The sequence below is a fragment of the Trematomus bernacchii genome, unplaced genomic scaffold (genome assembly GCF_902827165.1).
Source record: "Trematomus bernacchii unplaced genomic scaffold, fTreBer1.1, whole genome shotgun sequence".
NCBI classification, from domain to species: domain Eukaryota; kingdom Metazoa; phylum Chordata; class Actinopteri; order Perciformes; family Nototheniidae; genus Trematomus; species Trematomus bernacchii.
Genome location: NW_022987801.1, coordinates 1444398 through 1458622, shown reverse-complemented (window position 1 = coordinate 1458622; position 14225 = coordinate 1444398). Strand labels below are relative to the sequence as shown.

The window sequence follows — 14225 nt, the reverse complement described above, 5'->3', positions numbered from 1 at the left end:
GTAAATTTGTGCAGTCTGCTAATATTTTTTTTCTAAAACTAGATTTGAATTGTTGATGCCAATGGGGTTACATCCACTCCATCATTTAACACCGATTATTGATCAACTGTGTGATGTCAAAGTTGTTCTGTAGGGCTTTCCACAGCAAGTGTTAGTTAGATTATTATATGCGTTGTTGACTAAATAACTGGACACCGCGGGAAGTCTCGTTGCAGTCACGCGTGATTTTGCTCGAGAGACGTCCGTTTAAATTCTGAAGGAAACCCCTGAGCCTGCACTTGAAATGACTGCGTTCAACCCGGATACACCAGTGTTTAATCGTCCTGTAGTGTGGCGATACATGTTAATTGTTTAGTGTATCAAGTGTTTACACTATGGATGATGCTTTCCAGTATCCCGTTTTCTTCGAGTGTCCTAATCTGGACGGAGAAAGTAAAAAGAGGGCAGAACTTTACTTTCGAAATCGTCGCAAATCAGGAGGTGGTGACTGCGGTTCAATAACAAACCAAGAAAATAAAGTGTACCGAATTGCGTTTAATGACAGAGCAGGTAAGCTTTTAAATTATGTCCGTTCACAGGGTAATTTTGATGGTTTTCTTTAAATACGTAGTGCTTTGGCTGGCGAAAGTGAAAGTATGGCTGCACTGTAAACATGTTGATCTCATTCCATACTTTCTGCTTTGTAATCAAACAGACAGATTTATGTTTCTGCTTACAGAGCCATATCTATACCTTTTCAGTGTCGATATTCCTCTCTTTCACACTGTGCTGTATATAAACGTTCTCAGTCTACATTTAGAAATCCTTTTAGTTTCACTTTCACAGGGAGTTCAGACTGCTCCTCAAAAAGTACAAAATGAACCTTGATACTCAGCATATTAAAAAAAAGTTTGTATTGTGTTCGTCAACTGTATAGTTATTTTGCATGGTATTGTGTTGTTTTGCTTTTCTCTTGGTCACTTTGCATGTCTTTGTAGTGGATTTCTATCGCGTCTGTTTTTGAATCTCTTTCTAGTTGGCTTGCCCCTCTTTCTGGTTCTATGTGTCTATGTAGTCATTTTGCATTCCTTGATGGTTGTTTTGTCTCTCTGCATAGTTCATATTGCATTCTTTTATGGGCGTTTGGTGTCTCTTTGTGAATGTTTGGCACGCCCGTGTGGTTGTTGTGTGTCTGTTTGCAGTCGTCTTATCTACTTTAGTTTTTAGTTTAGGTTTTGTCTCTGTAGTTTATATTGCATCTTTTTGTAGGTGTTTGGTGTCTCTTTGTAGTTGTTTTGCACCCCTTGTGGTTGATTTGTGTCTCTTTTCTTATTTTATTAGTAATTTGACATCCCTTAATGGTTGTTTTGTCTCTGTAGTTCATATTGCATCCTTGTTTGGGCGTTTAGTGTCTCTTTCTAGTCGTTTTGCACCCCCTTGTGGTTGTTGTGGATGCTGTGGATGCTTTAATATGTCTCGAGATGTTGTGTTTCTCTTTGTGGGTGCTTCCATCTCTTGGGGTCGTTTTAAGGCCGTGTTTAGTTGTTTTAAATCTAGTTTGGGTTATGTTGTCTCTGCATAGTTCATATTGCATTCTTTTATGGGCATTTGGTGTCTCTTTGTGAATGTTTGGCACGCCCTTGTGGTTGTTGTGTGTCTGTTTGCAGTCGTCTTATCTACTTTAGTTTTTAGTTTAGGTTTTGTCTCTGTAGTTTATATTGCATCCTTTTGTAGGTGTTTGGTGTCTCTTTGTAGTTGTTTTGCACCCCTTGTGGTTGATTTGTGTCTCTTTTCTTATTTTATTAGTCATTTGACATCCCTTAATGGTTGTTTTGTCTCTGTAGTTCATATTGCATCCTTGTTTGGGCGTTTAGTGTCTCTTTCTAGTCGTTTTGCACCCCCTTGTGGTTGTTGTGGGTCTGTAGATGCTATAATATGTCTCGAGATGTTGTGTTTCTCTTTGTGGGTGCTTCCATCTCTTGGGGTCGTTTTAAGGCCGTTTTTAGTTGTTTTAAATCTAGTTTGGGTTATGTTGTCTCTGCATAGTTCATATTGCATTCTTTAATGGGCATTTGGTGTCTCTTTGTGAATGTTTGGCACGCCCTTGTGGTTGTTGTGTGTCTGTTTGCAGTTGTCTTATCTACTTTAGTCTTTTAGTTTAGGTTTTGTCTCTCTAGTTTATATTGCATCCATTTGTAGGTGTTTGGTTTCTCTTTTAAGTTGTTTTGCACCCCTTGTGGTTGATTTGTGTCTCTTTTCTTATTTTATTGGTCATTTGACATCCCTTAATGGTTGTTCTGTCTCTGCATGGTTTATATTGCATTCTTTTATGGGCGTTTGGTGTCTCTTTGTGAATGTTTGGCACGCCCTTGTGGTTGTTGTGTGTCTGTTTTCAGTTGTCTTATCTACTTTAGTCTTTAGTTTAGGTTTTGTCTCTGTAGTTTATATTGCATCCTTTTGTAGGTGTTTGGTTTCTCTTTGTCGTTGTTTTGCACCCCTTGTGGTTGATTTGTGTCTCTTTTCTTATTTTATTAGTCATTTGACATCCCTTAATGGTTGTTCTGTCTCTCTGTAGTTCATATTGCATCCTTGTTTGGGTGTTTAGTGTCTCTTTGTAGTCGTTTTGCACCCCCTTGTGGTTGTTTTGGGTCTGTTGATGCTTTAATATGTCTCTAGATGTTGTGTTTCTCTTTGTGGGTGCTTCCATCTCTTGGGGTCGTTTTAAGGCCGTGTTTAGTTGTTTTAAATCTGGTTTGGGTTATTTCGTGTCTCTTTATGTTAGTTACATTTTACATCTCTTTGTTATTGTTGAGTCTCGCTGGGGATGCTTTCAAGACAAAAGGCCTACAATGTCTCCTTTTTCTGTCTCAGATCAGCAAAGAGTCCTGCAGAAATCTAAACATGAAGTAAAGTTTGCAGATGTTTGTCTGGTGCTGAATGTGAGAGAAAGACCCACCTGCTCACCCATCACTACCCCAACTACAAGCAAGTTAGTTAGCCTAAAACTGGACTCACCTTCATCACAGGTCAGTGTGGAAAGTCTTCCTAATTAGTGTCTCAGAGCAAAAAAAAACTATTCAGTTTGATACGAACAATTGAAAATGATTGTGTATAAAACTAGTTTTAGGGTATTTCCAATTCCTTGTTAAAGCATCCCAACACTTTAATTTAAAATGGCCTTGTTCATAGATGTCATATGTTGTGTGTCTTGTTGATTGAACTTCCATAACTCCTTAAAACGGTTCTGTATTAAAAATTAAACTTGATATTTTTCCATCAGGAGCCGCCCATTCTTACTTCAAGCCTGCTAACACTTGGTGAAGAATATGAACTACAACCTGACACTTACCTTTTACAATACCTGAAGGAATGCCCAAAGGCTTGGGAAGGACTGGAGATAGAACTAGTCTCTTTGGCCTGCTCTGCTCAGCTGTACCCAGAGGAAGGGAGGGTTTTAGTTAACTGTTTTACTCAACCTGGTGCTGCAGATTATGTTAGAAATTGGAAAGCAGAGGTTGACAAACTCTTTGATGGCTACCTGTGCCACTGTGAGGTGGACCCTCACAAAGTTGTAGCTTTGCTTGAGTCCAGGAACTCTCTTCAGACCACCAATGACGTTAAGGTCTACAGCGAGAATGGGGTGGCAATTGTTGTTGGGCAGCGTTCTCAGGTGAACGCCAAGTTGATGGATGTAGAAGCCTTGCTTGGTAAACAAAGGCCACGGGTACTTGAGAGGGAAACTTGCATTTGTCGACTGGGCGAGGCTAAGCTCCGCCTCCTCTGGAAAAAGATTGAGCACACTTTGCAAAAAGACTTTCCAGGAGTGAAGGTCACACAGGGAGCTCCAGGTCAGTTGCATTTGGAAGGTTCTGTCGAGGATATTCTTAAGGCTAAAGATTGGATCTCTGATCAGGAGAAGTTGGTGTTCGAAAGGACAGTTTCTGACATGAGCCCACATTTTCTTTCCTTCTTGAGAAATGTATACGGAGGTCCAGGGGTGCTTGGACAATTCTTAGGGTGTAGTGACAATGCCAAAGTAGAGTTACGGGAAACAGAGCTGCGTTTCTTCAGTCTCTCTGCTGATAAATTGAATGATATCCAACAAAAACTACAGGAAAAATTCAAGGAAGTCAAGATTGATGTTCCTAACTGCTCCGCTGTGCCACCTGAGCTTCAGGAAAAGCTGAAGTCCGAGACAAAGGAGATGAACCAAGGGCAATACAGGTCCAACGTTGTGTTTGGCCCAGACAGCAGTGTGTTCTTACTTGGCCACACCAAAGAGGTTGAAGAGCTAAATGAAGTTGTCATACAGTTTATTTTGGATCATGCTAGCATAGAGGGCAAAGTCAATCTCCCTTACCCAGAGTTAGCGCTTGAGTTACCAGAATTGTTGCAGCTGCATGGTTTTGATTATTCAGGGGTTACCTTCTGTCCTTTAATATCTTCCTCTGGGCACACAATGTTGCTGGAAGGTCCATCTGGCAAAGTGACTGAGGTTAGGAATAGGCTCGGTCCATTTTTGGACTCCCTTGATAAGGGCAGAGTCACCATTGAATTGCCAGGGGCAGTGCGGTATATTGAAAGCAGCTCTGGAAGGGACAACATTTTAAGATATGCTCATTCTCAGAAGTGTCTCGTACAGCTTCAAGAACAAGCTTACGCTACTAGACAGATTTTTGCATCTGATGCAGGCACAGGTCAAGTAAACACAACAGTTGCTAGCTACAGCCTTCGTGACGGGCTCCAGGTGCTTGTGTGCCAGGGTGACATCTCCAAACAGGAAGCTGATGCCCTGGTGAACGCTGCCAACGAAGATCTGGACCATGGTGGAGGGGTCGCTGCAGCACTGTCTAAAGCAGGTGGCCCTCAGGTGCAGAAGGAAAGCAGAGCTTTAGTAAAGCAGACTGGGAAAATTCCCACTGGTAACGCGGTAGTGACCACAGGGGGGAACTTAAACTGCAAGAATCTGGTTCATGCTGTTGGGCCTGTAGGTGGAAAAGCTGGTGGACAAGAAAGGGTGTTACTGGAAAAAACGGTCAAGTCTGCTTTGAATTTAGCAGAGATGATGGAGTTCAGATCTATAGCTATGCCCTGTATCAGCTCAGGTTTGTTTGGTGTACCTGTGACTGTGTGCTCTGAGGCTATTGTAACTGCTGTAAAGGAGTTTTGCAGCCAGGGAGGGCGTAGTCTTAGAAGAATCATCCTGATTGATAACAGAGGAGAGGTGGTGAGGTCCATGAAGGATGCATGTGATCGGCTTCTCCAAGGAACAAGTACCGGAAACAGGGCACCAAGTGCTTCTGCCCAATACGCAGCAAGAGGAGCCACTGCTGGAGCTCCTGGAGGGGGTGTCCATGTAGAGATCATTCAGGGATCTATTGAGAACCAGCAGGTGAGCAACTACGCTAAGATGATGCATTAATGTAACTTTGGTCACTTGATTAAGGATGTTTCACAAGCTAATCTGCTGTAATTGCTGTGTACTGATGTAAAAAACGGTCATTTAAATCATAAATTGGATGTCATTAGATTATTGTATTCTCCTAGGTGGATGGCCTTGTGTCCCCCATGGTTGGCCATGATCCTCTCTCTTCCCGTGTTGGAAACTTTTTGTCCAACATGGTAGGACCTCAGCTGACTGCAAAGTTTTATAACGAAGCAGGCGAAGCTACAATTCCTGGTGAAATAATCCTGGTGGAGGGCTTGCCTGCACTTCAATCTAGAGGAGTGTTCTTCATCAACCTCACTCCCTGGGATAATAACCAACAGGGAACTGCTGTCCAGGTGAAGCCATGCAACCAATCTGCAACTAGATTGTATGTCTTTGTTTAGTTTTTCCTACTCAATAAAACAAAGGGGTGTACTGATCTTGATAATGCTTGAATCTTCCAGGTCTTGAAAAATGGCATCAAAAAAATTCTGGCTTCCTGTCAGATCCGTGGCTACAGTTCAGTTGCTCTCCCTGTGCTGGGGGTCGGTGCTGCTCTACGTTTCCCTCACAGCGTGGCAGCGAGGGTTATAATGGAGGAAGTCCGTCAATTTGAACATAACCGAATCACTGGAACATCTTTCTTAGTCCGTATTATCGTCCAATCCATCCAATCTAGCAAGGTAAAAAAAAAAAGTAGTGGCAATGCCTGGTAACAAAAATACATATAACAGTTTTTTCATTTTGCATGTGGAACCGGAACAACACCATTTACACTGTCTTTCCAGGCCTTCCAGTCTTGCCAGGACACCATGCATCTCAGAGGGTTCACAAACGATGCTGACCCAGACCAAGGTTATTGTGGATATTCATTTATTTTCAGCAATACTTTGACAAACTGCTTGTTTTCTATCATTTCTAGGGCTGTAACAAACATTGTTAGGCCGCAAAAGAGAAGAAAAACATTAAATAGGCTACCCACCACTATATTAAAACTTTTTAAGTTAATGCTAACATCCTACAAGTTGCTTTTACGTAAATATCAGATCAGAATCAGAATTCCTTTATTTGTCCCGCAACGGGGAAATGTACATTATTACAACAGCAGAAGTATAGTGCAGATAAAGTAAAGAGAATAGACTTACGTAAGTATGCACACGTTATTATTAATAAAAAACACAATAAGCAAAAAAACTAATAGCAGATAAGTACACGATGGTAAAGAAAGTAGCAGTATATTTAAAAAAAAAAAAAAAAAGGGTTACCATATAACATTTAAATGATAGCTCGTATTGTTTGCAGTTAATACAAATAAATTGTGAATAGATAGAAACTACTCAACTGTAAAAGCCTGTCACACGAGCGCCGCCGGGAGATATTTTTGTAATGAACTTTCTTTTTTGATTGACATGACAGCTTCCTTTTATCGCCATATCTCCGCAACTAACGATGAGGTCACAGCCATGTTGGGTGGTATCAAGCTTCAGATGGCCGTTGGTGACATCACTAAGGAGAACACTGATGTCATTATCAACACAACTGACTTCTCCAACAACCAATCTGGTATGATTCATTTTCTAAATGTTTTGATTTAAATAAAACTGTAGAGTACCACGGCACCTCACACTGGTGAGCTTTTTATACAGCATATTCATACAAAAGATCCTAAAGTAAATGTGTGTTTTAAAACTCCACAGGCGTGTCAAAAGCCATTCTGACTGCAGCGGGGCCCAGTGTCCAAACACAATTGGCACAAGGTAAGCACAACACTTCATCACACAACAGTAGGGCAGAAACGGATAATAAATCACATTTACTTGCGGAGATGTTCTTAAAATGTGGTTTAAATGTGTGCTGCACATGGCTTCATTTTTACAAAACTAACATTTTATACATAATCCAACATGATGGTTTTTCATATATCATATTTTCTTAATATTCTTTCTGGCAGTGAGAACTCCTGCAGACTTCATGTGTACTACAGGACCCGGGGGGCTTGCCTGCAAGGAAATCATACATGCTTGTTTCCAGAGAGACCATGAAGTGATTCGTAAGAATTGCAAAAATATACTGAAGCACTGTGAGAGCAAAGGCTACAGCTCAGTGTCCTTCCCTGCTGTTAACACTGGTTAGTACTGCGTGTGTTAATGTGTACTTTGCATTATGTTTGACACCAAATGTGTCTTAATGATCCAAATGTTGTATGATTTTCTATCTAGTTAACTTGATTACAAATCTCACAAATATATACATAATACATGAAATAAAAGAATAACATGTCCAAGTAGTAGAAGTGCCATACAGTTATTTCCAAGTTAGAAAACATTGATACAAATTTGACACGTTTCAAAAATAAAGGTCCCAACCAGTCACTGCAGCAGTATAATAAGCATCATTGGTGTCTTTATATCCCATCAGGTGCAGCTCATATGGACTTCACCAAAGCATGTAAAGCATTGCTGGATGGCATGACCTCAGCTATTATGGACTTGAAACCAAGTTGCCTCAAACTTATCCGCATTGTCATCTTCCAGCAATCGGTCTTTCAGGCTTTCAGGTCAGATATAAACCTCACTCATACAATGGAAGGTAAAGCTTGCGTTGTAGCATGGGTTGCATTGTTCGACCTGTCAGAATCGCTTGTTTCAAAGCTCTTATCTTTTGTGTTTTTTCAGATCAGAGCTGGAGAACCGCTTTGGACAAACAGCCACTCGCCACCTAAGCCTAAGAGGTTTGTTTTCATTTATAAGTGAGGAAAATGTGATACTTCGTGCAGGACAGGCGTCACAAATAACTATTTGAACAGTCCCAAATTCATTGCAAACAATCATAATTTGTAAATGATAAACTTTGACTTTGTTATTGTCATCCCTAATGGTTATTTACATGAAGACACACTATTTAAATGTTTAGGGAATACATCATGTCATGTACATTGTTGTCAACAAACAAAAAAGTTACATTGGTATATAGTTATTTTGGCTCATGAAGTGATGGGAAAAACATTCTCAGTTAAGTAGATTTCGTGAGTGTAAGACGTGAAGACTATCTTATCCTTTGTCTCTTTTTCTTGCTTAGAAAAAGCTAAACAAATGCACAAGAAGTGGCAGGAGACAAGAACAAGGACCACTGCAACACCTAAAGGCAAAATCTTCGCATCCTCAAAGCCACCTCCAGCTGTGATAAGTGTGATTGGTTGTGGTCCGGACATCATCAGGACCATGAAGAGAGATTTGGAGGGGATCCTGCAGAATCAGCTGATGGAGAAAGACGTGGATGTGGAGGATTTCTCCAGGCTTGATGACATGGAGCGGGAGGCAGTGCAGGCAAAGCTCAAAGTCTTAGGAGTGAGCCTTGAATACAAGAAACGTCAAAGTTCTGAAGGTCGGAATGGGAACAGAGCAGAAAACACGGCCAGAGCTGAAGCTAGAGATCGTTCAGGGTCAGGAACAGAGGTCTATGTGCTGAAAGGCCTGAAAGAGGACGTGTTGACCATCATCGAGCTTATAAACAAAGCAATCAGAAAAGCACTTAGCGAAGACATCGAAGAAAATAATGAAGCAACGTTAGCTCTTGATGTCCAGTGGTCAATTCAGGATACAAATAAAGTCTGGCGCGAGCTGAGCCTGCACGACAACTACATTCTGGAGGAGGCTCACAAGAAGAAACAAGTTTTTGTAGACATCACCTCACCAGACAGAATAAAGGTGTCCGTGAACCTGAAGGAAAATAAAGCCACTAACCAGCTTACAGGAATCACCTTCGAAGTGAAAAGGAACGAGTCTGACACAAGTATGCTGTTTTTTACGAAACTAAACTTTCTTTCAATTGATTTCTGTTTTTTGAATTTGCAACAATGTGTAAAATACATATTATTTATTTATCAGCCTTGGAGTTGCCGGAACATTGGGAACCTATGCATGGAGGAAACTTTAAAAAGGTGGAGCTGCAGCCTACGTCTTCAGAGTACAAGAATATAGCGCAGGGTTTCCTCCAAACGGCTAAATACAACATTCACAAAGTGAGTATGATGACACAAAAACAAGTTTCTCAAAATATGCCTTTTGAATTATTTAAATTCTATTATTTACACCTTTGCTTCTGCTACAATGACATGTCTTTTGTGAGAAAGTATGTAACACCTACCGTACAGAATAAGTAATACATTCATTTTCTCTGATCCCAGATTGAACGAGTGCAAAACCCCTTCCTGTGGTATGGCTATACTGTGCTCAAGAAACGTTTATTAGCCAAGAATGACACCGCTGGGGATGGGGAGAAATGGCTCTACCATGGCACATCAGCAGAGTCTTGCAACTGCATTGAAACGGGCAAATTTGACAGGAACTTTGCAGGAGCACATGGTAAGGAATGCTCTAACATTGCTAAGCTAACCTCCTTATGTCAAGCCTTTTTTAACTAGGGATGTCACCGTTCACACATTACCAAGTTTGACCCGTAATTACAGCATGGATGTTTACCATGATTTGCATGGCAGTTTAAACGCAAAGAAGGCGGAGGAACTGGCTGCAATAAACTACATGTTTTGCACTGACTGGAGACTACTGGACTTCAGTAAAAAACCATCACTACCTCACTGTAACCGCAAAACTCATGTGTGACGATAACGGTGAAAAGGCATTTTGCTGAAGCTGGCTAGTTTCCTAAAGACGCACAGGAGTGAGAGATAGCAGACAAGCTAACCACTGCAGGAACAGATAGTGCTTGCAATCTGACACCAATGGCGCATTTCCACTACACGGTCGGCCTCGGCCACACTCGGTACGGCTCGGTACGGCTCGGTACGGCTTGGCCGCGTTGGGCCTTAACAGGGCCGACTCACTTCATGCTGCGCTTCCATTACAGTTTAGGAACTGGGGTAGTTACTATAGTAACGCAGTGTAGGCGGAGCCGTGACGTCATCTTCAATGAGAAATCCAGAAACACAACACAGCCGTTAGCTGTGAGCACTCAGAGCTCACAGCTCCTTATATATGTTCAGAAACTCGACAAAAGTTAAACAAGTACACACCACAGACTGCCTGTGTCATGGTGAATACAGTCGCTGCTTTATTTATGTCTGTATAGGCCGTTGTTGTGAGTGTGGACGGTCGGGGCATATACTGCGTTAGCTTAGCCAATCTCCATCTAGAAAAACACGAATTTTAAAAGGTTTTTTGCCTGCCGTCTGTCTGCAGACTTGACAAAGCATTAATTCATGGTTTTTACTAACCGGTATCAGTATGTTGTTACTTCGGCATCATTTTGAAACGTGTATTACAATTAAATCACGGTCAAATATGTCCATCTTGTTGTAGTTTTATATATATATTATACAGAGGGGGATCACAGCAGTTCTCTGGAACAGCGGCTTTGTCAACTCTTAGGCTTAGTGTCGAAAAATGTAAGGACTTCATGCGAATAACTCAGAAATCATATTATAAGTTAAGATATCTACATGAGCATATAAGAATATGTAAGAATAGAAATTTGATATCAAAAGCTATTAACTTGACTAGTGAAAAATAGATTGTATATATCTTTCATTGGAACTGCTACCACTCAAAATTACATATTACAGATATGTTTGCTTTCTAACCTGTCAAAAAGCATGGCTACTACATCTGCTGATTGTAGTAGCCATTGGGCCTGCCAGAGTGAAAAATATTGACATTTCTTTTTTTTTTTTAATTCTATCACAGCTGCTGTATATGGAAAGGGAGTGTACTTTGCAGTCACTGCGGCATATTCGGCTGATAGGTGTTCCCCGGCAGACGCGTCAGGCATGAAGAGGCTGTACGTGGCTCGAGTCCTGACCGGTCGCTACACCATCGGCCATTCTGATCTGAAAGCCCCCCCCCCCTCGAGGCTCAGACAAAACTGACTGCTTTGACAGTTGTGTGGACAAGCAGCAGAACCCCTCCATGTTCGTGATCTTCCACGATGACCAGGCCTACCCAGAACACCTTATCACCTTCAGCTGAGTGTAACTAAAGCAAATGGTTTGTTACACTTTGGAATGTGCCATAAAGATTCTATTATAGATATTCTTTTCGTGAGCTGATTTGGAATAGAGATGTATCTCAGAAGCACTTTTAAATAACCGTAAAACAATCAGATGTTGTGACAAATAGAAGAGATGCCATTTAACACATCCTCCATGTGTATTCAACAGCATTGTATTGAAGGACAAAGCTTTAACACTTGAAATTATACTTTCATTTTGGAGATCCTTTAATTAAACCGAATATCTTCCAAAGCTGAACACTGTATGTGCCATACAGTAAAATGTGATGCTAGTGTGATTCTACTTCAATTTTTTGGTATGCAATAACTTCAATCATGCAAAGATTGTTATTTTAAGGGTTATTATACTTTCATTTATTTCATTTTAACGTTTAATACAGCATTTTAGAAGTATTTATTTTGGTTTTGTTTCCTTTTTAAATTGCCTTTAAACATTATGTATTTAGTTAAGGTAACCGGTTCAACATTATGCATATTATATTTACTGTATATCAGACACCTATTCAAACAATATATGTAAGAATCAGACTCTGTCTATACATAAAACAAGCAGCCAGTCAAGGTCACTGCATTTTTTTTTAATCATATTTTCTTTGATTGCACAATGAAGTTTTTTAAAGATGGCATTATAAATGTATTTTCTTTCCTTTCCTTGAAGTGAATACATGAGCAAAATGAAGGAGCATCTGTGTGTTCATTAACAGTGCCATTAATATACATTACATTTGTAACAAGAAAAAATTGATTTATTTTCAATGTTTTTCCAATAAATGCACTTTAATTGTACATTTGAGAGGCAGTGCACCATCCTCAACAATGAAAATAAAAAAATATGATATAATGATTTATGTTGTACATTATGATTCAAAGGTATCGAGACATATTGGCAATCGTGTCATTTAGAAATCATGAACGAGTACAGAATATAACCATTTTAACATGACATATCTTTCAAAACAAATATTCAAACAGTTAAAAAGCTTTTTTTTTTAATTCATGAAATTATACAAATGCAAGTCTTATCAATTCCATTGTGTTCCAACACAGAAAAAACTATTGTATTCTCATTTTTAACTAACAAACAACGTCAAGTGTTTGAAGCTAAAGTCACAGCCTTTTTTTTAACCTTATGATCGTTTGATCTGATCAAAAACCGACTGATCAATTATTTTATTTTACAAAGGGAAAAGCCAAAATCCACTGAAGGAGCAGTACTTATTGACATTATCACTTATCCTCCTATTGTGCCAGACACGAACACTCACGTTGTCTCCAACTTGCAGCTGCAAAACAGCACTGTTAGAGCCGGATTGGGGGTTATGATCATCTGAACCATACCATGACACTACTTGGTTTTCGTTTAGGAACAAACTGCTACCACAGTCTTCATTACCAGCCCAACAGAAGGAAGTGAAGGTGAAATAATACACTCCTTGCACCGTTGCTGTAAAATAACCTGTAGAGAAAGAGAGAGAAGAAAAAAACAAAAGTTTGTGTATCAAACCTGCAATTCTTCCATAGGTGGTGTGATTGTAAGTTGAAAGAGTGAAATTGTAGGACATTGAATACTGACCTGAGACTGGGCTGTAACGTTCTCCAATGTTTGAAAGAACACGTTTGTACACCAGAGTGTAAAGGACATTCAAAGGACCAATGGTGCCATCTACTGGAAGTGCAGCTGAAAATGCAACCCGAGGCCTTCCTGAGAGACAAACAAAATATAACAATATTGAGAGATAATTAAAAGGGTCCCTTTAAATCTCGCTGATGCCTTCTACCCAGCAGATGCACGCAGACTTCAAACTCCCACATCCAGCCACTCTCTTCAGACTGCAGTAACCCCTCCCCTGCCCAGCGGCTCACCTGTTCTGCTTTCCCCTTATCAGCCTGTCAGTAACCCAAATGTACCAGTCAGTCCCCTGTCATTTGACCGATCTCCTTGACATTGTGTTGTTTCGTGCCTTGATTTTGAGAACCTAACCAGAATTGTTATCTGCTCACTTGCACTTATTTGCTTCTGTTTACCGATAGACTCTGTTTGTTGTGATTGGACTTTTTTACCTATGCCAATAAGCTCATGTTTTCTTCATTTTATCACTAAAACCCTGAACTGTTCCTTTTTGCCTGTCTGTGTTTGAGACCTCATCCCCCTGTATTAACACAATATGTCAAAGAAGCTTTGACCCTGAAAAGGGAATCCTTTTGAAGGCGAGAGATAATACCAAAGAGTCATTACATAAATGTAAGTGCCAAAATAAATTATGTGCAACTCTAGCTTTGGTGTACGTTCATACTTGAAGAATTAAGCTCACTACAGGTTATAAGTATATTGTACTTCATACCTTGATCCACTGTACTTAGTTCAGTCACCCTGCTGTCGAGAGCAGACAGCTTCTTCTCGCTGGCCTCCAGCTTTTTGTTTGTTTCCTCCAGGGTTCGCACAGTAGCCGCAAGCTTTTCTTCCAGAGCCCCCAGCTCCTTCAGCACCGTGTAGATGGGTCGCTCACAGCTTGGCAGCGTTTCTGTTGAGTTTGTGGTCAATATGACTGGTGCTTCTAGCCCTTGGTTTAAAATCTGGAGAGAATCCGTCTCTACCCGGTTGTTTGCATGGATTTCATTGTTCGCCTCCTGGTTCAGATTGTCAATTCCTCCAGCCTGGCATTGTGATGCAGCAAGCAACCACACAACCATGGTCACTGACAGTCTCTCCATTGTTCAGCCTGAAAAGCACTTGTTAAATGTATTGGAAGGACTGTTTACTGACAGTGAAGACATCCATTTATAAAAAGTC

General features: G+C 40.5%; 2 protein-coding genes across 3 annotated transcripts; one reads left to right on the top strand and one right to left on the bottom strand.

Moving 5' to 3' along the window:
• The first annotated feature begins 243 nt into the window (after positions 1–243).
• Positions 244–12275, top strand: LOC117498032 (protein mono-ADP-ribosyltransferase PARP14-like). Its single transcript, XM_034150073.1, is given in 16 exon segments — positions 244–549; positions 2851–3005; positions 3260–5371; positions 5527–5763; positions 5872–6090; positions 6196–6262; positions 6824–6970; positions 7105–7164; positions 7359–7535; positions 7826–7964; positions 8083–8138; positions 8486–9199; positions 9295–9428; positions 9594–9771; positions 11110–11261; positions 11263–12275. Coding segments are annotated over 16 exon segments (4851 nt in total). The 5' UTR covers positions 244–374; the 3' UTR covers positions 11392–12275.
• cbln11 (cerebellin 11) lies at positions 11463–14168 on the bottom strand. Of its 2 annotated transcripts, XM_034150076.1 has the most exons (3): positions 13777–14168; positions 13008–13136; positions 11463–12890 (listed from the first exon to the last, which is right to left on the bottom strand). In XM_034150076.1, the coding sequence occupies exons 1-3, from the start codon at positions 14144–14146 to the stop codon at positions 12610–12612; spliced, it is 780 nt and encodes a 259-aa protein (XP_034005967.1). In that variant the 5' UTR covers positions 14147–14168; the 3' UTR covers positions 11463–12609. The 2 variants fall into 2 exon arrangements, with proteins under 2 accessions (XP_034005967.1, XP_034005966.1); XM_034150075.1 differs by having other exon boundaries at positions 11463–13136.
• Positions 14169–14225: the final 57 nt, after the last annotated feature.